At 38.2% G+C, this 24,992-nt stretch overlaps 1 protein-coding gene and 1 long non-coding RNA gene across 2 annotated transcripts; one reads left to right on the top strand and one right to left on the bottom strand.

Moving 5' to 3' along the window:
* Positions 1 to 16: 16 nt before the first annotated feature.
* Positions 17 to 22,592, bottom strand: DHX32 (DEAH-box helicase 32 (putative); the record flags this gene model as incomplete). Its single annotated transcript, XM_080347529.1, has 11 exons — positions 17 to 209; positions 1,468 to 1,649; positions 2,535 to 2,725; positions 3,813 to 3,962; positions 5,250 to 5,441; positions 13,278 to 13,436; positions 13,563 to 13,662; positions 15,780 to 16,025; positions 18,217 to 18,589; positions 19,536 to 19,729; positions 22,326 to 22,592. The coding sequence occupies 11 exons, from the start codon at positions 22,590 to 22,592 to the stop codon at positions 17 to 19; spliced, it is 2,247 nt and encodes a 748-aa protein (XP_080203655.1).
* LOC308042261 lies at positions 6,706 to 13,799 on the top strand. The gene is made up of 3 exons (XR_013922338.1): positions 6,706 to 6,733; positions 7,864 to 8,019; positions 13,743 to 13,799. It is a non-coding gene; the product is annotated as an uncharacterized lncRNA (long non-coding RNA).
* Positions 22,593 to 24,992: the final 2,400 nt, after the last annotated feature.

Below are 24,992 nucleotides of genomic sequence, written 5' to 3' on the forward strand. Positions count from 1 at the left end.
ATAGTTCAGTCTAAAATCACTGAACAACACATCTTTGTTCAGTGGGAGTTTGGGGAAGTTTTTCATTTTCTTTGCTGTCATGGTTAGTTTTCTCTTCTTCCTTGATGGTTGAAACAGGTGACAAGTGATTGATCACTTCCTGCAGAATATCCTTACTTTCACTAGGAGGAAGATTGCTAAAATAATACTGAGGTACCAGCTCCACGAACCTGGTGAGGAAATAAGACAAAACAGCATTATTTTTTAAATTGAATTCTGCAATGTTTGAATAGCTGTTTCCAGGCTTGTGCAAAAGACACCAGCAAATGCTGATACATACAGCTACAAAGTTGTATTTCAACTCAAACCCAGAAATCTCTGCAAGATGTAGTAGCAGTTTGTGCTTTCATTACCCTTGCACTTAACGTGCTCAGTCTACACTTGAGGTGATTGGCATTCAGTTCTCAGTGCTGCCAATTGCATTAAATAGTACTTTTTTCTGGATTAGAACATATTTTTGGTTCAATAAAAATATGAAAGAACTCTCTTATAAACATTGAAAATAGAAAAGATAGGACAGTGAAATGGATACTCTTGGTGTAAAGAGATTTTTGCAGAAGAAAGTCTGTTCTCTTTTCTCGAATCTATAAACAGTTTATGGGGTGATTTTAGCTGCTGGGTACATAAAACATGTCAAGAAAAAAATTTGCTGGAAAATAGCTTTTCAGGGAACAAACAAATTTCCAGCTGGATTAGTCTATGAGCACAGTGCTGTGTTAACTCTTCCTTTTTTTTTTTTCGTGTATATTTCACCTTAGAAGAACTTTTGCTACTTGTAGGGTGTTTTTTCAATGGATTAATTGATCACGATTACAGTGGCAGACGTTGAGACTTACTTCAGTACCTGAACGTGTTAAGAAAAACAAAAGGCTGACTTAAATGATGTTTAGTTTTGCATGAAAAGAGTAGTAAGGGTGTGAGATCACAGTTCTTCCCTTTTTTAATAGTTCTGAGCTCTAATTCAGTGAGTGTCCGGAATGAAAATGAAGATACCAAGCAAAGCTACACGCAGTGACACAACAAAATGGCAACAAAGAAATAAAATCTGTTCCACGTATGTTCACTCGTGAATATAAAAAGTGTGAAAACCAACAATTTCTTCACCCTTCCAGTGATGCCAGCTCCTCTTGTTTGACTAGGTATGAAGACTGTCTTTTTAACACCTATTTTACTGATTTTTTAAATTTTTTTTTTTGTAAACCAATATCCTTACCTAGAGTGAATCAGTTATACTTAGAATATTTGCTCAGCAGAACCAGAAGATAGCTATTTTTATGACAGAGATGAAGGAAATGAGAAGATGACTATGGTTGAGTTCTCCAAGCATTGCTCTCAGTGTACACACACCTCCTACCCTGCCTCTGGCTTAGGGTTACATTTTTGTGGTAGAGCTATGAGTAAGAAGCAGTTTCATCATTGTTAACTTACAGCTCGGGTGATATCTCAGAAACGACTCTGATGGAATTGTCTTCCGATACGCTAAACTCGTGGAATAAAACCCACTCAGGAATCCTTCTGGTGTTAGAATATGATGAGAAGGGATGAAGCTGGGCCACTTGTCTGTGTGTTAACATTAAATAGTTACCTGAGCCGTCTACATCACGAGCAATCTAAAAAAAATGCAAAGGGTTATGCATTACTTAATTGAATGTGTAATACAAGATGCATAGATCAGTGTTTGCCTATTCTGTTAAAACCGGGAATGAAACTTGTATTCAGATACTTTCAATGGGAGAGCTTAAACCTTTTCCCAAATTTCCACAGGAAAGTTAGGGACTGGATGCTATGAAATGAGGCTTAGAATTAAAGAAAATGTCCATCTGCATATTTGAAAGGAAACTGTCTGCAGCAAATGAGGGCAGGCTGATATAGTGAGTATCTGAGCTTGGCTTTGGAGGGTCTGTGTGAGAACAGATGTACTCTTAAAGAATTCTGAGACTTTAAAACGCAATGTGTGGCCGGGCACTTGGAGTAGTGTAGTTTAGAGGGGTCGTTCTTGTATTTAGTTGGAGCATAGTGATGTGAAGGAAAACATGTTTTCAAATGGGGATAAATTAATCTTTCTTGTTTAAGTTTACAGTTACAGTTAAAGTGCCTCATTTGGCTGAGGTGAAGAAAGCTGTGTGCCATGTATACCTAAATATACCTAACAAGTCAATTCTCTGTTACCAGGGTATTTTCACAAAAACATCTTCAAAAAGGAAATAATGCCTGAGAGAATATTACAAGTTAAAGAATTTTTGAGGTAAAAGAGTTCTTAGAGTGAAAGGCATATTGACAATTTTCCTCTCCTAGTGAAATGTGTGGACTTGGTGCTGTGATAGCTGAACCCCAGAGAGAAGATGGGAATTGGCAGAAGTGTTTGATGCACTGTGGAAAAATGGCTTTTATCCCTTCTGACGATCAAAAGATTTCACTATCAAACTTAAGTTCTCTGGAAGCATTTTATGTAAGTTAACAATACAGTAAGACGAAACCACAATATTTTTCCTTACGTGCATAAAGTAACCAGATAAGAGAGATTTCTTAATGCTTTGTATATTTTCTTTTGATCCAAAGTCTGGTTCTGAAATGGGAAGTTCAATACGCTTCATAATCTCTACTAGTTCGGCTCTGATAACTTCTGCCATCCTCAGTGCAGAACAGCTTAGAAAATAATCACGACACCATTTCTCATTACTGTAGTCTGTGGAGGAAAAAAACATATTTGGAGTTAAAGCAAAGTCTTACTGATAGGTACTGTCCACAGGTTCTGCTCTGTAAAATGCTCTTTGACTCGTGCAATAGATAAAAAACCACTTTGGACTGAGTAGCTGTGTCAAAGCGGCCCAAAATTCTGTTAACAGAGCTATTTGGACAACTTAGGCTCATTGATCTTTCTTGTAAAGTGAGTGTGCAATAATTGATATCCTTACTTAATTTAATGGTATTTTAATTATATTTTGCTGAATAAAAATCTTCCAAATTCCCTAATTGGTCTGTAAAAAAAAAAGTCATAGCTTCATATACAATGAGTAGCAACTGTTTTTTCAGGCTTTCTGGATTCAGGCCAGGATATGAAACTGAAATCACATTTGTAATGCCGGTGATGATCCTTCACGCTGGTAAAGAACAGGTTCTCCTGGACCCCTCCAGCATTCAGCATGACCAAATGTGAAACAATCTTACTCTCCTGGCCTCAGGTTTTACTTGGTACATGCAAATCTGTCACTTCAGTGTCTCAGTACTGAACCCAGGCTAAACGAACCAGAGTTTGAGCCTAGGAGAGTGATGCGAAGAGCTGCTGTCTGGTGTGCAATCCCCTGCTTTTATTTAGTTTCTTGTAAATGTGAACCTTACTACCTTCAATTTTTTCCCTTCAACTTGCCTTTTAGTTGACAGCTATCACAAAACCACCAGAATTGTTAGGCTGCTGGGGGGAATCAAGTCCCTCCTCAACTGTGTTTATGTCATTTCACATCTTAAACCCAGATTATGTGCTCTTACAGGAGGAACCATCTTTCTAGTTTTGTACAACATCATTTCAAATGACAATCGTAATAGTGCTGGTATCCTTGTTGGATGAGGTACGCTGTCCTAGGTCACTTTCAATTAGTTAATAAACCAGTATTTGTAATAGCTATTATCTTGGGTTTCTATTCTCTCTGCGAATTTCAGAAAGAAACTTTCAGAAAAGGTTTATGAACTAAATGCCAACAATGTTCATTTATTTTGTTTTTTTTTTCCGAATTGGTTACAACGTGCTTCATTTGGTCTGGTATGGGTACACTCACATTGGCTTGGGGGCTTTGCACTGGCTTCCTTGAAGGCGTTGAAGACATTGATAAGAGTCAAGTGGTCTCCTGCCGGGTGTGAGAATTTTCGCCAGCGAGTAAGAGCAATCTCTTCTGTTCCAGGAGGTGTGTGTAAGAAGCAATTAGGAGCTTAGAAAAAAATAAGTCAGCAGTTAATAAGAGACGTGAGTACATGCAGAAATAGTAACTCTGCTGATATTTTTGGTTTTTTTTTTCCTTTCTCAGTTCCCTTTAACCTTCAGTGTTGGATTGCTGTTGGAGAACTGAGTATATTGCATTGACTAAGGTTTTATCTATATGCATGTTCTTTCAGTCTCGTTTAGTTCATTTGTGCAGTAAACACAAAAGAAGGTGAGCAGCTTTCTCTTACACTTGCCAAAAATGCTTCATAATGGCATGATCCAATTTATCCAGAATCCCAGCATATGGTTTCTTTAATGTAGAAAGAAATCTATGGATGTAATGCCTTAATTTGCTCCTATACTAGAATTATGCCATATAAACAAGCAGCATTGTGCTGTATGGTTAGGAGGCTACTGTGGAGAGAAGTGAGACAGCTGAATGTTGCTGGAGCCAGCATCACTGTCTAACACTGAGACCTGAACAAATCCAGCCCTGTGCTGCACTCTGTGGTGAGATACTGAGAAGTTATTGTCATTATTTGCTATCTGAACTTCTTCTGGAGTCACCCTCCTCTCAGTTATCCTAAAATCTTTGATTCTGTGCATCTTTGATATATTTATATTTCAATAGCAGCTTGCACGGAATCAATACCTTTTAAATATCCGGGGTTTATGCTTTGGTTTGAAAGCTCTGTCACATCAAATGAAAGAAGTTCTATAGTTATTACAGTAACCTTCTAATATAAATGTTCCTGTTTCAAATGTGACATGTCCAGTGTTTGGTGCTAGCTGTTTGTCTCAGTGCTGTGTAGCAGCAGAGGGATCCATCAGGACAGAATGGTATGGAGACTTAAGGTTATGTTAGCGTTATGAAATATTTGAAGTGGAGAAAAATGAGCACAAAGCAATTATTTGTAGGTCAACAGTTCAATATTGTTAGTAATTAGAACTTCCCCTAATTTGCTGCATGGTTCTGTAACAAATCTATATGAATATGAGACAAGAAGGTTCATTTGGAAGGGATGTTCTGTGTACGCTTGCTGACAAAAGGCTGGAAGTTAATGGTGCATCTGAAGCATGGAATTGGAGTGCTCCTTATGAATTCATTACTTGTGTGTCATTGCCTGCTTAAAGTAAAGACTTAAACAGCCAAGGATATTAATTTACTTGAAAAAAGCAGGATGCGAATAACAAAAGTTTGCCTTTGGGTTGCCCTTGTGAATAGACTTTGAAAGTGTCTAGATGGATTTGGCAGGTGGCACGAGCCGTGCAGTAAGACATTATTTCTGAGTACCTGTTACCATGGCCGCAATGGTGAGCATTTCATCCACGCACTCAAATTCGCATGAAGCCAGAATTGACTTTGACAGTTGTGGATCCAGGGGAAATTCTGACATAATAATTCCAAATTCAGAAAGGTTTCCATCATTATCCAGGGCTGCTAGATAATCGAGATCTTCCAAAGCCTGCATCAGGCTTTCAGGAGCTAAAAAAAAGGAAAGATAATTCAAATTCTTGAGAGTGGCTACATATAAATGAATGCCTGAATTCTCATTATAATATTTCAGTTGTAGATCTCCTATGTGAAAATGATAAAGTCATTTTCTATCATTTGACAACTGGTAAGAAGAATAAGTAATAAATGAGATGAATGGAAGGCTGAGAGCATTCTGAAGGAAGAAAATAAGAGGTAACAATTATAGGGCTGCAAATAACTGATCTTTTTTTCTCTCAGAGCAGTTTTTGTCAAAAGTCAAGACACAGTGGGTGCTGAATAGTGTAATGCAGCCAGGCTACAGCAAAAACTTGTGCTGTTGGCAGTCCTCAGGTGATTTTTGTGTTCGTGTTTGTTCTTTTTAAAGCAAGGTGTTCACCTTTGAGGGGTGTTGGGAGATACACAACAGCTCTAGGAAAGAGGATTATATATAATATGTCTGAAAGGCCAGGATTAAGCAAATCAGTTCTTCAAATGAGAACTTGAGAAGGTCTGTAGGAAATCTGCTGTTGATGAAAGTGGCTCCCTTTGGCAAAATAGACATAGAAGAGCTTTATGTGCAACCATGGTGACTACAGTTCTGGGGCCAGAGAGAGTGAACCTGAGAGCTGAGTACAACTTGTCAAGCCTACACTCCAAAGAGTAGTTGCTAGAGCATGAAAGACATTGGTGGAAATTGGGGAACTCTTGAACTGTGAAGGCTCTTTCCTCACAGCTCTTTTCAAACATAAAGTTCTAGTCCAGATCTTATTGTAACGGTCAATATCTTTTATGAGTGACAGATAATTTAAATTCATAACTGCTCTCCTATCATTGCAGCAACTTTCTCCTTATTCCACTTTAATGAACTGCTTGATATTTTCTCTCTGTTTTATGGATAACCACTTCAATTCTGGTCCCATTGAAGTTGGTGGCAAAAATTCCACTACAGCAGGACTTGGCCTCTTCTCCAGCCAAGCACACCCAGCAGTGCGAAACTGATGACCGCACTCTCAGTTTTCCAGACTTCTGCAGGCTGCTGTCAGTTTGCAGATTAATGTTGAAATAAATCTCTAAATTTTAAAAAAACAAACATCAAACAAACACACCCACCACCAAACAAAACCACCAACAAATACAATCACAGCTACCTACACAGGCAGGGTATGTATATGTTCTTGTATCTTAATTATTAAATGACTAGAAATAATTAGTTTCTTGAATTCATTATGAACAGAAACTTATCTTTGACAGGCTACTTCTGCATCATGAAGACTAAAAGCCAGGAAAGCCTGAAGGAACTGGTATGTCACGTTTAGCCATAACACCCCACTTGAGGCGCCCTGCCTTCCTGCAAGAGTTTGGGTTTTTACTTCATTGGCAGTGAACTGTTACTTTATTAGCATCACTCTGTAATTAACTAGTTATAATGAAGTAAAGAATAAAGTAAAATGGGAAGCAACCAAACACTTGTTTTTAACTCATTTTCTGTTACTAATGTCTGAAGGGAAAAATAGTTTATTAATTCCCTTTACATGAGCTTTTACAGAACTTCTCCACCATGTAAATCTGGTAGTGTTGTGCTTCCCCTTAATTTCAAAACGCTATTGGTTTTCAGAGAAATTCTCTCAGGCGCCTATGAATTCCAGTCAAAACTGTGGACTTGTTTCATTTCAGTAGTAGTTCATATCTTTGCCTGTACAACGTGAATGCTTTCTGTCTCGAGAGAACATTCATTGTCAGATATAGGAGGTTTAATGGGGTAAAAGATGAGCTTTTACAAAAGCTGAAGTGTCTGAGAAGAAAATACTTAGGATGTTTAAAGAATTAAAAGTAACAGCGGATGAAGAATAAGAGTCAGTGACAGGAAATAAGTATCAGTGATTGAAAATACTGGGAGAGTAAAGTGCTCTTTCAGACATATAGTACTTACTAGGATATCATGGAAAGCTAATTTCCAGAAATCAACAAAGTAGTTTGTGCTAGAACTTAGAAAATTTATGGTTATACGGCAGCCAATTTCAATCCCCTGGTAGCATCAGTAATCTGCATTTTTATGCCCTAGAGTTAGTTGCCTTGAGATTTATAAGCACAAATTACTTCTCTATTTTGCTATGAGCCTGAAAAAAAAAAAAAAAAGAAGAAAGACTTCTGGAGTTTTATTGTGTTAGAAAGGACAAGACAGTAAATGTAGATTAAGCATGTGAAGGAACAGTAAAAAAAATAAAAGGGCTTTCAGATATAGGTTTGCATTTTGAGGTACAAAATCAATAAAAAACATCAAATGCTCACTTGAGAGTTCTTCATGGTATGGTTCAGATTTAAATAAAAACTATGGTAAAACAAAAGTAGTGTAAATGTTTAGATATTTTCTTTAAAGAACGGAAATCTCCATTGTCTTATAATGATTTCAAGCAAGCATCATTATTTTTAGGGCTGCTTGGCAACCCTGCTGACTGGTGTCATCGAGGCAAACCGCAAGGCTTTGTGACTCAGCTGCTGCTTGCACAGGAGCAAAGTTAAAAAGAAGCTCTCAAGATGTGTCCTGCGCTTTCAACAAGAAAATGTCACATCCCTGGAAGTTCAAAAGGTATTTCCTTATGTGATATCTTCTTTCTCTTGCCTGTTCTTTGGCTGCTTAAGACTGGGTTGCTCTGGACTTGTCTGACCAGTTTTATATAAATAAGACCCCACTCTTGATCATTCTTAGGCTTATTAAAGCAAATATATAGCTAAATGTTACTGGTAGCACTGAAATGATTTATCCGAGGGTTTCAAGTTGATTTAAGATTAAATTATTTGCTTTTTGTGACTGAGGCGAACAGAGTAAATTATGCAAAATAAATGCAAAAGTATTGTTCTTGTTGCATAAGGAAGCAAACGATTTAGCGATTTGCCAAAAGTTTTGTGATAAGTGAATATTAGGAACGAAACGTAAATTTCATTATTATTAAATCATCCATTTAACTGCCATATCGTGCTTATCACAAGGCTTGTGTTCTGGTCTCCCGCTCTGTGAATGAAAATTTTGACTAGGTAAAATACCTGCTTTTTGACAGAACTTTTCATTCCATAGGAATAACTGTCATAAAGTTAGAGCTGAAATGAATGTCGGGGAAGGCACGTTGTCTTTAAGGAGCTGATGCACTGCCTGGCAAATCACAAGTTTTGCCAGCTTCTGTTAGGATGAACGGCATGAAGAACTGCCGAAGTCATTACTGCGGGGAGAACAGTTCTGGGGAACGGAGTTTTCTGTTATTGTTTTTTAAGGTTTTTCCATGAATAGCAAACTGAATATAACGAGAAATCTAGTGCCAATTACACAAAGATTTTCCTTCTGCAAGCTTCTGTGGGCAGGTTTTATCTGGATTCTCATTTTTTCCCCTATAGTTTCTGATTTTTTTTTGAGTTTGCCATGCTCCAACGCTACCAATTCTATAACTATTATTCTGAAACGATAGTTATAATTGATCATTTAAAATTATTTCTCCAAACTCATACTTTGCAGTCCTTCCATTTCCCCTTATGCGGCTTCCTCACCCCCCCAGGCTGGCTGGTAATGGACCAGACTGTGGTTTTGTGTTGGCAAAATCACTTTGGTGATTTTAATCACTTTGGTTTCCTTTGTTATTCTTTAGTTAGTGAAATGAGAGTAATTCAGTTTTCACAGTACAGGGCTACGCCTTCCCGTTGTTAGGATGCTCTTTGTGATACCCTGTTCTATGTGGCACATTGGGTTTCTGTCTTTGACAGTCTGTAATGAAAAAATGCACAGATTTTCTTTCTGAAACACCTCTTGTTATTATGGATATTGTGGCAATATATTGTCAGTGGGGTTATAATGCCGTAGCTCTCCAATGTCATGGTACTAATGACCATCAACAAATATTTTAATCTGAAAATTGTTTACGGTAATTCTGTGTGAATGCAGAACCTATAAACTGCTTCCACCTTGATTTCTTACAGAAAATTCACATGGCTTCATCTTTATACTGATTTACATAGTTTAAATAAGGATTTTCCAGTGATTGACAAAAATACATACTGTTGCTGCAGTCCAAGGGAAAGAAGTTCTTTTGTTCAATTATGTAACACAGTAAAGATCTAGCTGATTAGCTGATAAAAATGTAAAGACATCCCTACTATAGTGGCACAGGATTTCAAATCATGCACTTCAGAACTGCAGTGCCAAATACATTTTCATATGGGTCGTGAATTCTAAAAAGGCTAACAAGTCTGCTGCGTTTGCTCATCTTGATTATCGCGTGAATTAAATGCAGCAGCTGTAAGCCTGACATGTTTGTTGCTTTCATAATGCAGTAATGAGTCAGAGTTAATCCACGTTTTTATGTTTCCTCAAAGAGCAGCAGAAAAAAACCCAACAACTTGTGCACATTGTTGAGCAGAAATAAAATGTTTTACTGACGTAATTTTTGTTTTTTTTACTTATCTGCTCTAAGTTCTCTACTATATGTACAGGGAACAGACTGTGAAGTACTTGTCTGTGAATTCTTGCTATGAATTTCAGTGGGCTTTTGATCTGTTTGTTCACCAGTTCATGTCCATACATTGCTCTGTCATCTCTCATTATTTTGTTGAGGAGAAATTTGCCTTGGGTTGAAAAAAACACAAAACCCAAAGCCTCCATCTGTTTCAATTGCAAAGAAAACTTGCAAATGTGAGCTGAACAGGAAGGGCACGTAGGAAAGCCTGTGGCACATGTGACACGTGGGAGATGCTGCCGTGTGTTTATTCCCCTTAATCAAAGGGAAAATGAGTCCAAGGAGATGAAGAGACACAGAACAGCCAAATCCAGGCCAACCTGTGCTGGGCAGAAACAGAAAGGCTCTTTGGGGTTTATTGTCTGTGTGCTCTGAACAGCACTTCATTTGGCCAGGTCACATGGAGCATGTGGAATTACTGCTGTGTCTTTCTGTTTGCTCCTTTGTGGGTGTTTTGGGATCCAGCTGATATTTTGCCACGTTTGGTTGAGGGTGGGCAAATTGTTTTGTGTACGTTGTTAGTAGATGAGAATAATCACCATCCCTGGGAGGGCTTAACAGACGTGGAGATGAGGATCTCAGGCACATGGGTTAGTGCCAGGGGTGGGTAACAGTTGGACCCTGTGATCTTCAAGGTCTCTTCCAACCTAAATGATTCTATGATTCCGTTATGCCCAGGAGTTTCCTTAGGGTTCGAAAAGCCACACTGCTTGTTTTGTGAGTTTTGTTGCTCATCTTTATCACTTGGGTTGTGAATCTCATCTCAGAGACCCCTCCTCCTCTTCCTCAGCCACCTTCATCATTTCAGGTTACAGAAGATTTATGCAGCTGAATGACTGCAGCAGAGACAGTGAAGCCCTTTTGGAAAGCTAAAATCTCTTGCTTAAGAGAGGATGTTTTCCATCTCTGATGGCTCTTCTCTTTGCCTCCTTCGCAGTGCTGCTCTGCAGTCCGTCATCCAGAAAGGTGTAACATCTATTTGGTCTTACAACCAGTAGTCAAAAGCTTCAGGGCCCCCCTTTATCTGGGTACCTTCCATCAAGGACTCCAAGGGCTTCTCTGCTGCTGCTGGAAGATGTCATGCAGCTGGAGAGCTCTGCAGCAGAGTGTGATTCTACGATTCTATATGCTTGCCAAATACAGATTAATTCAAGATATTAAGAGCGTGCACAGAATGAGAAAACTTGGGCTTTCACAGGCCAAAATCATTGACCCAAAGATCTCAGGAGGATGAAAGGCCCAGAAGTTTTATGTGCTTGAAAGCTTGACATCTGTTTTGAGTTCTGTCAGTTGGTCTAATAGAATAACTCACTCCTCTTCCACATTTGCTGACTTCAGTAGTCCTGTGTCTTTCAGGCAAATGTATTTCACACCAGGTATTTCACACTCTCTGTATTGTCTGTGTGAGCTTCATAGTCGTCTCTGGAGAACTGCGGTAGGGAGATGACATTTTAGTAGGAGAGAGGTTTGTTGCCTGCTCAGAAGTGGCAAAACGGAAGCCCCAAGGCAAAGAAAGCTGACGTGTGATCTATCTGAGGATAAAGGAGGAGTTTTACTAGACAATTAAAGCAATATTTCAAATGTTTAATTACGTGGGGCCTTAATATGGGAAGGAGACCAGGAAATGGTGCAGACTTTCTCATCTCCTTTCAGTGGACCCCCTACAGTGTTAGTGGGATTTTTTGTGTTGTTCAAACAGTTTGTCTAACATTCCTCACACTGTTTCAGTAATTCCTCAAACCTTTCAATACACAGACCTCGGACTTTTGATCTCTTTAGGAAAAACTTTTTCATATTTGATGCCCGTCCAAGCAGGGCTGATGCATTCATCAAATGCCTTTACAATTTTGTACACATGAACCAGATGCTCTTTTCAGCTGCATTATCTCAAAAATCCAGACAAATCTTAGAATTCTTACATCTGTGAAATCCTTAAGTGCCTCTAGCATTTAATTCTCTCTGAATACCAAATGTCTCCATTGTGCCTTTAAATCCAAAAATACTGAATGCTTTTCCGAATGTAACTTTACTAATTCATTCTACAATTCAAGAGCAACTTGCTTCATATCCCATAAAAGCACTAAGACATTACAGACTAATTCTTTTTTTTTTTAAATACTTTATAAATCTAAGTGGAAGCCAACTGGTTCCCATATCCATTTTCCATGAAGGCTTCTTAGATGCAACACAGGAGTAACACTCACAAGGCCAAAATACTCCGATTCTTATCACTCTTGAATTAGTTACATTCAGACTAGTGAAGGTTTTTCAGATTTCTTCAGTCATGTTTCTGCTGAACCGGCGGACAAGGGAAAAGCAGAATAAATTCTACGTAAAATTTCCACCTACAGCTTAAAATTCCACTTACAATCTATCACAACATCCAACAGTGGGAATTAAACTCTTTGTTACTAATCAATTATGGTGCGCAACACATAGAAGACAAGCAATTGTTCTGATTTTGTGTTGGTGCATGGGGAAAAGGAGGATGATATAAGAATTATTCCTATTTGCACCGGAAAATTATCACAAATGAAACTAATGATAGTTCACATGATAGCCGAACCAGTGAAATCAGTGCTATTTCCCTCACTTTAACTGGCACCAAGTCAACAGCAGAATTTGCAGTGGTATTTGGGGTTTGTGGCAGCTCAATACACAGGAGAAAATCATTCTTTAGAAAAAGCCCTAAAATAAGGAGTCAGAGAAATGGTTAAAAAAACCCAGCAGCCACTGTCTTCACACTCTTACCTCCAAATTCAGAGTATTCCCTGTGAGTAATGAAAGTTTATTCTTGTTTATTTCATAAACAATATTGTTCTTAAGAAACAGCTTATTGTAAATTTGAAGTGGGAGATGCTGGAGGATATGAAGAAAGCTGATTTCCTCCAAATATATTGCCTAGGTAACAGCAGTAGTTTATTTGGGTTGTAAACTTTTGATTAAAGGAATGTATTTTGTTAGATATCAGCACAATGCTTTGTACAAAGGGGCACAAATTTTCTTTGTGGGTTCTGGGAAAATAATATGGAACCTAGATGAGAAGATATTTGGAATATTGATTTTTTTATTATTATTATTAGTATTCTTTTTACTTTTTTTCATTCCAATTCCATTCAGATACTCTATGGCCCCTTTCAAAGCAAACAGTTCATACGTGGTACCATTTTTCTAAGCGCAACTGTTGCATTGTGAAATTTCCTTGCAGGCAAGTGGTAAAAGCAGCAGCAATACTCTTACAAGTACTTCAATAAAAAATGGTGCTGTGAATAACAGGTCAAAATTAATCTTTAAATAACTGCCAAAATAATAATAACAATATGGGAAATTGGTGCGTCATCATTACCTGGCGTGCTTATGAAGTCACAGTGTCCTAAGCCTGCTATATCCATCCTCTTGAGGAACAGAACCGTGCTGGTGAGGTTTGATTCCTGTATTTTGGCTGGTAGATGTGGTTTCATTTCTTTCTGTGTAAATTCTTCAGGATACAAGCAGAAAAGTTTTCCTGCAAGAGATTTCAAGAAAATTACTTTTTTTCTTTCACCTTTTTCTTTGTTTTTGTTTGCATTGCCACATTGATTCTATTAATAATTTGTGCTAATGGATTTAAATTTTGAGCTAATAATTCTACCTGTTGAAGACATGCCCAGAATTTGTTTATGCATCTCTGCTTGACTTTGGCTGATAGGCTGCGTTATAACAGAGTCTGCTCTGATTCTAGGATTGTACACCTTTAAATGAAAGAGATATTAAGCATCAGATAAGTGAAGACTACAAAAATATTAATGATCTGTATTCAATTCTTGTCTAGGTCATTTTGCAGAAAGTACAGTAGCAGTTTCATTTCTTTTTATACCACATATTTCACCGGCTTGGAAATGAGAGCAGTCAGCACTTTGATAAATTGACAGACAGGTTTTGCAATAACTCTGTAAGTATACTCTAAGATAAGTGTCTTTTTCTGAAGAAATGTACCTCACTAAAGCACAAAATGTATGTCTATGGTATCATCAAGAAAAGCATCAAAAAGATTATTTCTCTCTTGCAATGGCAGAATACCAACATTGTCTAATAACTTTTTTTTCCATAACTCCAGATTTTTGTCATAATACTGAAATCTGTCAGTTCAGTACAGGAGACAAGGACTATATCAAAGATGGAACACACCTTGCTTTCTTTTTTCTTAATTGTACTTTTTTGATGGAACTGAGGAGCTGATTCATTCACTGTTCTGACTACCAGATGACGTCCATAAGCTTCTGTAGTAAAATATATGGCAAGAGATATAATATCTGGGTAAGGCAACTTTCTGGTCATGTCATCTGCATCGATTTTGTCTACTTTATGCAGGGTTTTAATAAAAAAAGATAAAATGTGCTTCAGTGCAGGGGACAAATTTATTTTTCCCTGGGTAACTTTATGATATATCCCAACTACAAAAGTTGCACAGGATTTTGTTCTTGCACAAAACTTTGCCTCTTCCCTGTATGCTCAGCTGACTTTCAGCCATAGGGATGGAAGGTGATTTTGGACTGCTGAGAAATTAATATTAGAGGATTAAACTTCAGCTGTTAGGAAAAAATAATTGAATTAAAGGGTAAAATTTATATAACCAATAGAGGTGACTTGGTGGTTGGCTGAAACTGGTTTGTGCCCATTGCTTCATCTTTCTGATTCACAGAGGTCTGGAAGTGCTGAATTTTACTTTGGGCTTCAGATTAAGTGGAAGTGAGATTCATTTCCATCACACAGGATAACTGGAGTTTCAGAAATAAATGACACATGGTCTAATTGAAAACTGCTTTTAGGCTTTTGTTTGTTTCACACAAAAGTGCATTTTTTTTTTCTTGACCAGTAAAACCTTTAAAACCTTTTAGAAACCTTTAAAACCTTTAGAACCTTTAAAAATGACAGTGTTAGACAGTTTTTTGCAATGAAAATGAGAGGTAGTAGCTCCCAAGGATTAATGTTCCCCAATTCAGACTTTTAGGAACACTTCAATTTTGCTGATTCCATTCTGGATTATATAAAGAAACTCAATTATATTGTTTCTTTTGCCTACTACTGGAATATTTATTTTGAGTAGTCAAACACACAGGACAGTTACAAAGCCTGTAGTAGTGCAGCTTTCCAATTCATGTTATGTCTTGTTCCTACATAGTCAGTGACTCTGTAGGACATCTATTTTGTATAAATGAAAGAAAGAGGAGGTATTTTTTGCAGCTGCACTAGTCCTTCCCAGAATGGTGTAGAAAACAAGACTTGAGGCCATACATCGAATGAACCGTAGAAGTTCAAAGGTTAATTTGATAAATGGCAGCATTTTGAGGTGCTTCCCAGTGTGAGCGTCTCTGGCCGTTGTATGATCTGTGGCACTACGCTTATTACTTAATTATTAAACAAGGGATGAGATTAATCTACTAAACCAATTTGTCTGCCAAGAGGTAGCCAAGAACTGACTGTGTTTTGCACTGTCTACAAGATACTTAAGACATAATTACGACTAATAGGCCAAAACTAAGGTGGGTTATAGTTTAAAATTAAATGTCATTAGTTTGGTGCCCAAATGAAAGGTGGTTTCAGCTGGAGTATTAATCTGGCTTTAGAAACTTTAAATATGTTTTCGGACTGAATTTAAGAAGCAATTGTGGGATTTTTGCTTGGTTTTTACATGAGATATCCATGAAAGTTATTTAGAGTCTGGCTGATGAAAGAACAGAAAAGTATTTGATCCTCTAGAAACCATTTTCATCAGTCTATTAGCTGTACATTTCCCTTTCCCCCACCCTGTAAAAAAGACTTATGCATAATTCATTTTGGCATTCTGATTGTGGTTAACTTCACTAACCTTTCTGCTTTCAACACCACCATCAATGACAAAGGTTACGTTTTTAATCCAAATCAAAGGTTCTCCAAAGCTTGTGGTGAGTAGCACTTTTCTTCTGTATTTTTTGCAGCATTTCTGTTTGTCTTGGTTTGGCTTAGGAATTAGGTCTTGTTTTGTGGGGTATAAAGGAACAGGGATGAGTTCTCCAAGGTCAGGATTTAAGTTAGACTGTTCCTGTCTGATCATTTGGTAAGCTTGTTCAATTTCCTGTAATCAGAAGAAAGATTGGGGTTTTTTCCTCATGAGTATGAAACACAAGTATCAATATTTAATTTTAAAACAAGTTTTAAATTCTAAAATTAATGTTAACTATGTATCAAACTATAACAACATTTAAATTTTACGTGATTAATAATTAAATGGGAAAAAAGGAAACGGAACTATGTGTGAGAATTTACTGAATGCATCCGCAAAATATAGACCAGGGGAACACCGAGCTGTTTTTTGAAATATCTTTTTCTCTTCTGCAGTTTTCAAAATAATCTTCTCTGACTTTAATCATATCCAAACCAGCCTCCAGGGGAAGACAGATGTGCAAAAATATAGTGTAGGAATAGCAAGGCTGAGAAATGAGGAAGAGGTTACTAAACTTTATAAATATAGGACATGTAGGATGCATCTATATCAGTGATTTAGTGCTCAAGAGTTTGGTGCAAATTTACGGTGTGTGTAGGGCTGACGATGCTGTAGTGGCTACTCGGGTACCCCACTGGTGTGCCCAGAGTGGTTTCTCCTCTGCTGGATTCAAAGTTATTCACGTGGGGTGCCCGAGTGACGTTCCCTACTTTACCTTAATTATTATGTTTAAGAAGATATAAATATTATAAAGGTTTGGGTGTTTGTTTCTTTGTGTTTTTTTTCCTAGTGATTAATAAACTCTGCAAAGACTTAATAAAGTCATAAAGTCCAAGAAATGTTCCTAAGCTGTGCTAATGGAATATCACCTTGAAAACAGCCCAGAAATTCAGAGGTCAACTATAAATTATAAAAGGTATTTGTTGTTGTTGTTTTAGTCTTTTTTAAACATATAAAATCGTTTATGTTGTGAACAATTGATTTAAAGGTATACCAAAATCAGCTGTAGACTTGTTCAGTTTGAAAGGGATTTTGTTGGGGTTTTAAAGTGTTTTTATTCGCAGACATTTTTCAAAATTGAAAAACTGGATTGAGTTTCTATTGGAGAGTGCCACTACATTCCTAGTGCTGCTAGGTTGAATGTATTCAGTAAAAATTCTTATAAAGATATGACAGTGGCATCTAATAGCAAGGCTGGCGCCAAGACAACACATACATCTTAATGTCCTTAGTTTATTCATACTTCAGTTTAAAAGACAGTTGGGCGTTGGGGAACATTGAGTTAGTAACAGGAAACTTTAAACAAGAGTGCATGGGATGGGAACTATGTGGTAACAGTTCGTAATGAGTGTTTTGTTCATCATCAGGGAGAGAACTAAGTACTATCTTCTCGGCAAGAAAGAAATTATTATTTTAGTATTGTGTAGGACTCGCCAATTAAAAAAAATTCTGTGTCTATAAAGTTTACAACACATTATTAGCATTATGAAGTGTTTCTTAATCATCTTTACAGTGAAAAGCATTAGTACGTGGGTGCTTTATGGTGATTTATCTTTGCATGTGAAAAGTCTTTATCTCCTGGAGCTATGAAGGTGAGTTTATTGTTCTAAAGCAGATTTAATGATACAAAGTGGATGGTTGAAGATCACTCTCAGGAAATTAATAATAATAATAATGATTTATAAAACATTGAAGTCTTAAAATGTTTATTTTATGGGAGACTGCTTTGGCAGCTATAAAGTACTGTCATTTTTTTTCTGAGAAGTACATGATGGTGCAGTCCTGGCAGCAGTGAATTTAGGGCATCTCTGCTGTCTTTGGGAGTTCAAAAGTGCCTCTATTTCCAACAGCCAAGCCCATATAGATTCCTGGATTCTCTGCAGCATCTCCAGAGTGATATTCGCCTCCTGCTGTTGTGTGCACAAATGGTTGGGGAGTTTGCAGCCACAAAGGAGAATGCAAGTGGAAAAACCTTGTAAGCAGGCTTAAGATAGAAACATTCAGGTGAAGTTGAACATCTGTACAAACTGGACATGTCCATTCCTGCAACACAGGCATAACACAAAGTGTGGTCTACCTGGTGCTTCTCTTTAAGCATACACAAAATCTGATAGTTCCTTGTGTTAGTTTATGCAATATATACACAATGCAGCATTGTGTATACCATAACTTATTTGTAGGAAAAGCCTGAATTGATAAAACCTGTTGGCAATGTCCAGTGTCTTTGATACAGGCAACAAGATATTTATAGGCCATATGAAAACACAGATGCAAATTGTTTCCTGATTAAAATCAGAAATACTGGAATCGGTTAATAACTTACTTGTTCACATGCCAGAAAGATCACAATGTCACCTTTCTCTTTAGTGTGGTGGATCTCAAAGAGCAGTCTCAGTGCAGACGAAAAGTGGTCTTTGTGAATGCCACAAGAGTACACGACCTCTGTGCGGTGTTTGTTTTCCACCCTGAGGAGGGGGACGCTGCCGTAGTAATTCTGCAGTTTGCTGGACATGTGAGGCGCAGTGAGTATGACCAGCCTCAGTTCTGGTCTTGATACCAAGACGTTTTTAAGAAGGCCAAGTAACGCATCTGTTGCAACCGTTCTTTCATGCACATCATCCAAGATGATAACGCCGTAAGAGTTCAGAAGAGGAGCAGACATCATTTCCCTTTGGAGCATATCATCTGTGCAGTATCTGCAAAATACAATCAGAATGTTCTTGGAATATTCGGATTTGATCGTAAGAAATTAATTCAGGGTCTTGGGGACAGCTTGGATCTTTCTGTTCTAACAAGAAAGACTGGATAAGAACAGAGAGTCTATTTTGTAGACGGTATCACAGTCTCAGCTACGTATTTAAATCTTTAAGTAGCTAGAAACTCAATGTAATTCAGTGACACTAAATGGCACTATGGTTGAAAGGATACTCTAGGCAAAAAAGAAATAGTTCTGCCCTCAAATCATAACTTATATTGATTGCTTTTCATCTTCCAAACTATCTAAGCATATTGCATGCCATAACCAAGTCTTGAGGAACTAATGCTTTCAGATGAGGAAAAGAAGGTACACACACACACTTGAGGCAGTGCCAGAGCCAAAATGAGATATTAATTCATATTGTAACACCCTCCTCACTTTTATCCATATTATTCCTGCTACTGAAGGGTTTTTAAAAGGATATTATTTTTTTCTGTGTTGCTCAGCAGGACTTTGAATCCTCTTGAACCGGGTTTTGATGTGTGATGAGATAGGATTAATGTCCCTTTCACGTCAGGAGCAGCTGCAGGAAGATGTGCTGCAGGATGAGTGTTATGTAGTTCTCCATGGAAGAGAAAGCACATGCACAAGGAAGAGCAGTTGAACATGGTTTTCAGAAGTGGTGAGTGTTCTCTTCTCTACTGGGAGTCAGTGGGACCCCACATGGCTGGGAAGGGGCTTATGCTCTGGATTTTATAGTTTGTTCCTGCCACTGTATGCAAAAATCTTTTGCAACTATAGCACTGTTCCCCCACAGTTGTCAGGTTATCCGTCCTGGAGCGGTGCAATGAAGAGCCTGAGGACTGGAGTGTTAAACTTTTGCAGTTGCGAAGAACTTTAAGCTACATCTTAGTTTGAAGGCATTAAAACCCAAGCACACAAACCTCAGGATGGTTTCTGTTGTACAGCAGCTTTCAAATGGGACAAAATACCCCACTTCGTGGCCGATGTTGACATCCATTTCATCAGCGACGCGCAACGCCAGCCACACCGCTGTCTGCTTGTGTACCTGCGTGCAGACGACTACGCCGTGTCGATAGTGGTCAGCAAGGCAATACTCCGCACACCACTGAGGAATCTGTAAGTAAATAACATAGCGGATATCTTTGGTATTTAACACATTTAGCAGAGGCTGTAATGCAAAGAAGTAGGCGGTGGGGAAGAGCTAAATCAGCCTGAGCACTATTGCTCACTGTTTGCTTGGCTTCTGCTGGATGAGCTGCACCTGACACAGACATTATCTGCCTCAATAAATGTCAAAACCCTGAATCTCTCAAACAGTCAGGAGCTGGAGTGACACAGGCTAGAAGGTTTACCTGGCAACTTCTCAACTGGACTCAGATTAGTCTAAATATATTGCAGAAGGGACAGAATTGGCCTCTGGGGAGCAGGTGACACTGACAGAATCATTTTTAAGCACCTGCTGATTGATCCAGCAATGTTAGTGCAGTTTTTGGCAGGGGCTCCTCAGCTGACTCAGGGGTAAAGCTGCCCGTGCTATATCACATTCAAGTGCTTGACATGAGAAACATGTCCTAGGAAGAAGAGAATTTCAAACTGACAAATGCCAGAGTTAAATAGATGTAATTTTCAAATTAATTACTCTAAACAAAGCGAAGTGAAAATGAACTGCTCCAGAAACTTGTGCAGTAGCTCTCTAATTTATACTTTTACACTAGAAAATCAACACTAGAAAATAATGTGTTACTGTACTTAGAAAGTAAAATTACATTATAAATATTATTTTACTGAAAGTATTAGGTATCAGATTCTTAATCAACATTTACAAACAAGGTGCATCAGCCACATGTCATTATTTCTGTACATTTACTTATGTTTCTAAACATGTTTGAAAAACAGCCAGGAGTGTGTTACATCTTATTAAACTTGTTTGAGAACAATTCAAAAAGCTAACATTTCTTAGCAAGTAGTTTATTATTATACCAAATTTGTTTTGTATAAATTACAGTCATAAAAACAGGTGAAGACTTTGCACTCCAAAAATATATTCCAGGCACCAGGTGAGTGTGTATCCATTTATAGGAACACAGGAATTTTCAGTTAGAAATATGATGTCTCTAGTTCAACATATGATCTCTAGCAGTGTCCAGCATAAAGTCTCTGGCAGGTACGAGATGCCGTGCAACAGTAATTATCCTACAGCTTTACCTGCAGGAAAGTTTTCTCCTGATCTGTCATAAACAATTGTGTTTCGGCTGGAAAATCCTTCTCTGCTTCCTGTGGTAACAGACTTAGGTTGTTATATATTATTACGACAGAATTTGGTAGTCCTGGAGGGTGTTTATGTATTTAGAATCAACTGAGATGTTGGCTTCAGTGAAGTCTTTTAACATGAGCTCTGTAAAGTAATGGTGTATTTTTGGCTGAAGGGAAAGAAGGACCATTACTTCTCCCTGAGACACAGCACTCCTGATTTCAATCCCGCATTCCCTGAGAACTTTTTCCACCTTCTCTTATGACCTGCCTGCAAACCCACTGTATTTCTTTCCCAATATAGCACTAATAAGAACTGAAATACACTTTCCAAGAAAGAATATGCATTCAATCCAACATAGGCATTGCGGAGTTTACCATTTCCGCTGGGTGTTCCATGTGGTGACGGACAGAAAGAGGATAAAATGACAAGCTCTGTTAATATTGGGAAGGAGGCAATAAAATTCTCAATAGGAATAAAATAGTGACCAGCCAAATGCAGATGGAATAATTATTGATAAAATACTAAATCGACTTGAAATAAGTCCTTGAAATAAGTATTTTACTAAGGGCTGACCTCTCTGAAGACAGTGGAAATACACCTGTAATTTCAGTAGGGAAGGATTTTAGCTGAAATAGTCTGCTGAATAGATTTGAAAGTATATGGTTGACAGGTTTTCAGGTTGAAGTGTGATGTTTTGGTATACAAGGAAAAAAATACAGTTATACTGATAGATAGAAGAGTATTTTATACTGAATTTTTCTAAGGTTATATGTGGTTTTGTTTCTGAATTTTAAACTGCTGTAGTTAATGCATATCCTCTTCATTCAGTCTTCAGAAAGGGCCTGATATTTTTAAAATTAGCCTTTAATATGTAAAAAGTTGTAGTTTGAGGTTTTTATTAGTTGTTTATGACACTGTGTCAGACAGTCGCATTCTGAGCGTTATTCTCCAGTACTCAGTTTACCCTGAAACCCAAAAGGCATCATCAACTACATAAAAATGGCTTGTCATGGACAAATGTAAAGTAAGCATCAAGTATTTGTGAATATTTGAAGAAAGGTATTTCAATGCATACTTATATATTTTAAATCTATATTTGACTGCATTAATATTTTTTATGTCACTTTCCCTCTCTAATAACTCAGATTGCAACAGATGCTGCACATCTGTTTCTGCAATGAGAACTGCTAAACTCACCGCAGCTCTGAACTGCAGTTATGTTATTGCAATACTATACAGCACTCAGCATAGAAACAGCCCACTGGTAACTGCAGTCAGCTACAAGTATAATCTACATTTGGAAATTGATGTGCTTAATATAAATAAGGGGCAAGAGCAGTGAATAGTAAATCGATGGCAAAAAGTTTAGTAAAATAGTAATAATAACTCTGAAAAGTGTACAATATTAAATGTTCTAAAAATAATAAAAACCCCCAACCAACTATGTTGCACTGACCTGGGAGCTCTTGCCAGTCTTTGCATCTCCTGACAAAATCACAATTTGGTTATGAAGGAGACTTTCCATAAAAGTGCATTTCTCGTTCCATACTGGAAGTTCTTCTCTTTCTTTCATAAGTTTATAATAACGAGAAGAGTAAGGCAAGCCATCAAAAGGATTAAGCTCTAAATCTCCACATATTAATATTTCCTCTTCGTCACCATCGCTGCAGTCAAGTAATTCTGAGAAGTGGTGGATCTCTGGAGAAGAGGTTAGAAATTCCATTTTTCTTACATATATTATTCCCAGCAAAAGCACATGAGTAATGGAAGGAGTTCTTGGTACTGATCAATCACTCAGGCCCCCTGAACCTGGGGAAATCCATTTCTGCTTGCGTCAGGATTAGTATTTCCCAGCAGTTTGGTTTAGAAGTTCAGTCCTGGGCTCCAGCTGCCTTCTTTGTGGTCTCTTTGCCACACTTCAAGTGTGAGCCGTGAGAAAAGATGTCTAAAAAATGATCCAAACACTTCAAAATAGCAGCGATTGAAGCACAAGATGTTAAACAGAAGCTGAGTAGCTTTTAGGTTTTAGTCGCGTGTTAAAGTCAGACCGTGGGCACCAGCCGGTGTGTTTGCTCGGGCTCTTTGCTGCTGCTCGGCTGGGCTGGAGGATAATTGGGAAAGAACACGCTGAGCCTGAGCTTTCTGGCTCCGGCGGCTGTGAATAGGAGCGACGGGGCGGTTGCTGTGATTGCAGGGACGGTCATGAGGCTGCTAATCCCGACACAACGGGCTCGGCCCCTAGGTGCAGTAAAACCAGCGCGGGGGCTGCGGGCGAGTGGTTAACGGGGGGAACTGCTGCCCCAAAGTGTCAGATGGGAAGGGCCAGTGTTTTTATTGTGCGTTCTTTGTCATGCTTTAGAAAGTCAAGGCAGTAAAGTGCCTTTTTACCTACTCTGTGTATTAATGGTTTTAATGGCTTTTGCTGCAATTAACAACCTAAAATATCCTGAATATATTAAAAAGAGCAGATGCCATTTCTGATCCTTCAAGGGCAACAGAAGTGGCCTTGAAACATGAGGGAAGAACAAATTACTGACGTAAAGTAACTCCAAGTCTTAGGACTCAAAAGTAGCAAAATAGTCTCCTAATCTTGTCTGATCTGTGCTGAAACATAAATATTAGGTAACATTTTTTTGTTGTAGTTCCAGAGGCAAGTCTTCTGTTGAACAATAGTACTGATAATGCCTTGATGAACAAACTATGAGCACAATGCTTGTGTGCCTTTTCTGTATTAAGCTTTTTCTGTACTAATATAATAAGTTATTGCTTTTTCTTACAAATTTTCCTCGTCTCATAGCTATTGGTTACAATGTGATTAATGCATTCTCTGATGACAGCAGCATAGAAAACCAGCAAGGAGAAGCAGGAGAAAATCTTTTGTTCAGCAGTCTGAATATCTCAGTCCAAATGAGATCGGTCTAATTAGACGCTGCTCACAGAACAGGCTGATTATCGGCACTTAGAGCGGCTGGCAGCAAAGACCGACAAACTGCCCGCATTGAGGGCCAAAACCAAATATGATCTTCTGGAAGAGCATCTCTGAAAGGCAAAAGGGTTTATCTGTTTATCTGTCTGCTCTCTGGTGTTACAGTACTGCAAAATAGGCTTTGGACTAACCGTGAGTGAGATGTACTTGATATCTATGAAGATGATAGGGTGACATGTCATGACTTCTGTGAAGATGACACTGAATTATGTCACATTCAGCTGAACTTGAAAGTCGATTTTCCTGTGACCTTAGTGGATCCCTTGGTGTCTACTGTTTTATCTAATTTTCTGTTGCATCGTTCGTATTTATTGTTGCAAACTCACTGCTATTGGAATCCCTGCCTCTCTCGGATGTGGTTGAAGTCACTCAAGCATATGAGAGGACTGACAGCGCTATCCTACAGACATTGGTTTTTGTGAAATCCAGCTTAAAATGACGTGAAACAAACAGGTGAATTGCTGCTATGCTGCATTTTGTTTGTTTTTCACGTGCTTAGCAGCACCCGCAGTACGTGCTCTCTGCTTTCCTCAGTTGCAGTGTAGGCTTGTTTCTTCAAAACATAAGAACTGGACAGCAGTATTTTCTGGTTGATTGAACAAATTCGAATGGTCATACTGCAGCAATTTCTTTGTTTTTCCTTTGGGTGCCTATAATGGAAGAAAGCAAATTTAAATAAGTTATCAAATCAAGAAGAACATTTACTATTTGAAAACCAAATGTTATTAAGCTAGTATTCCTTTCCTGATAATGGATGTTTTACCAGGACGGGTTGTTAACTACTTTACATTATTTATCTTTGCTAAAACAGGCTGTGTCAAAGCTTTATCCTGATCTTCAGCCCGGTACCCGAGCGCTTTGAGCGGAGTGAACGTTGCCTTTGCAAATTAAGCTCTTTGCTACTCCATGGGCCTCATTGCTATGGCTCTGCCATTTTCTTCTGGAGTACTGGTTTATCTTCTTTGCATCTTTTAGTGCTTGATTTTGACCTCATTGGTGTTAGTCTGTCCTGGTTGCTGTTACTCCACCTTTTGACCCATCTATTGATAGTGTCTCCTGTGGTACCGCTGCAGTTGTTCTTGACTTTGGCTCTGCTGTTTAGCAGGATCTCTTTCTTCTTCCCTTGGAGTGCTGCAC

This window comes from Nesoenas mayeri, assembly GCF_963082525.1.
Source record: "Nesoenas mayeri genome assembly, chromosome: 7".
Lineage (NCBI taxonomy): Eukaryota > Metazoa > Chordata > Aves > Columbiformes > Columbidae > Nesoenas > Nesoenas mayeri.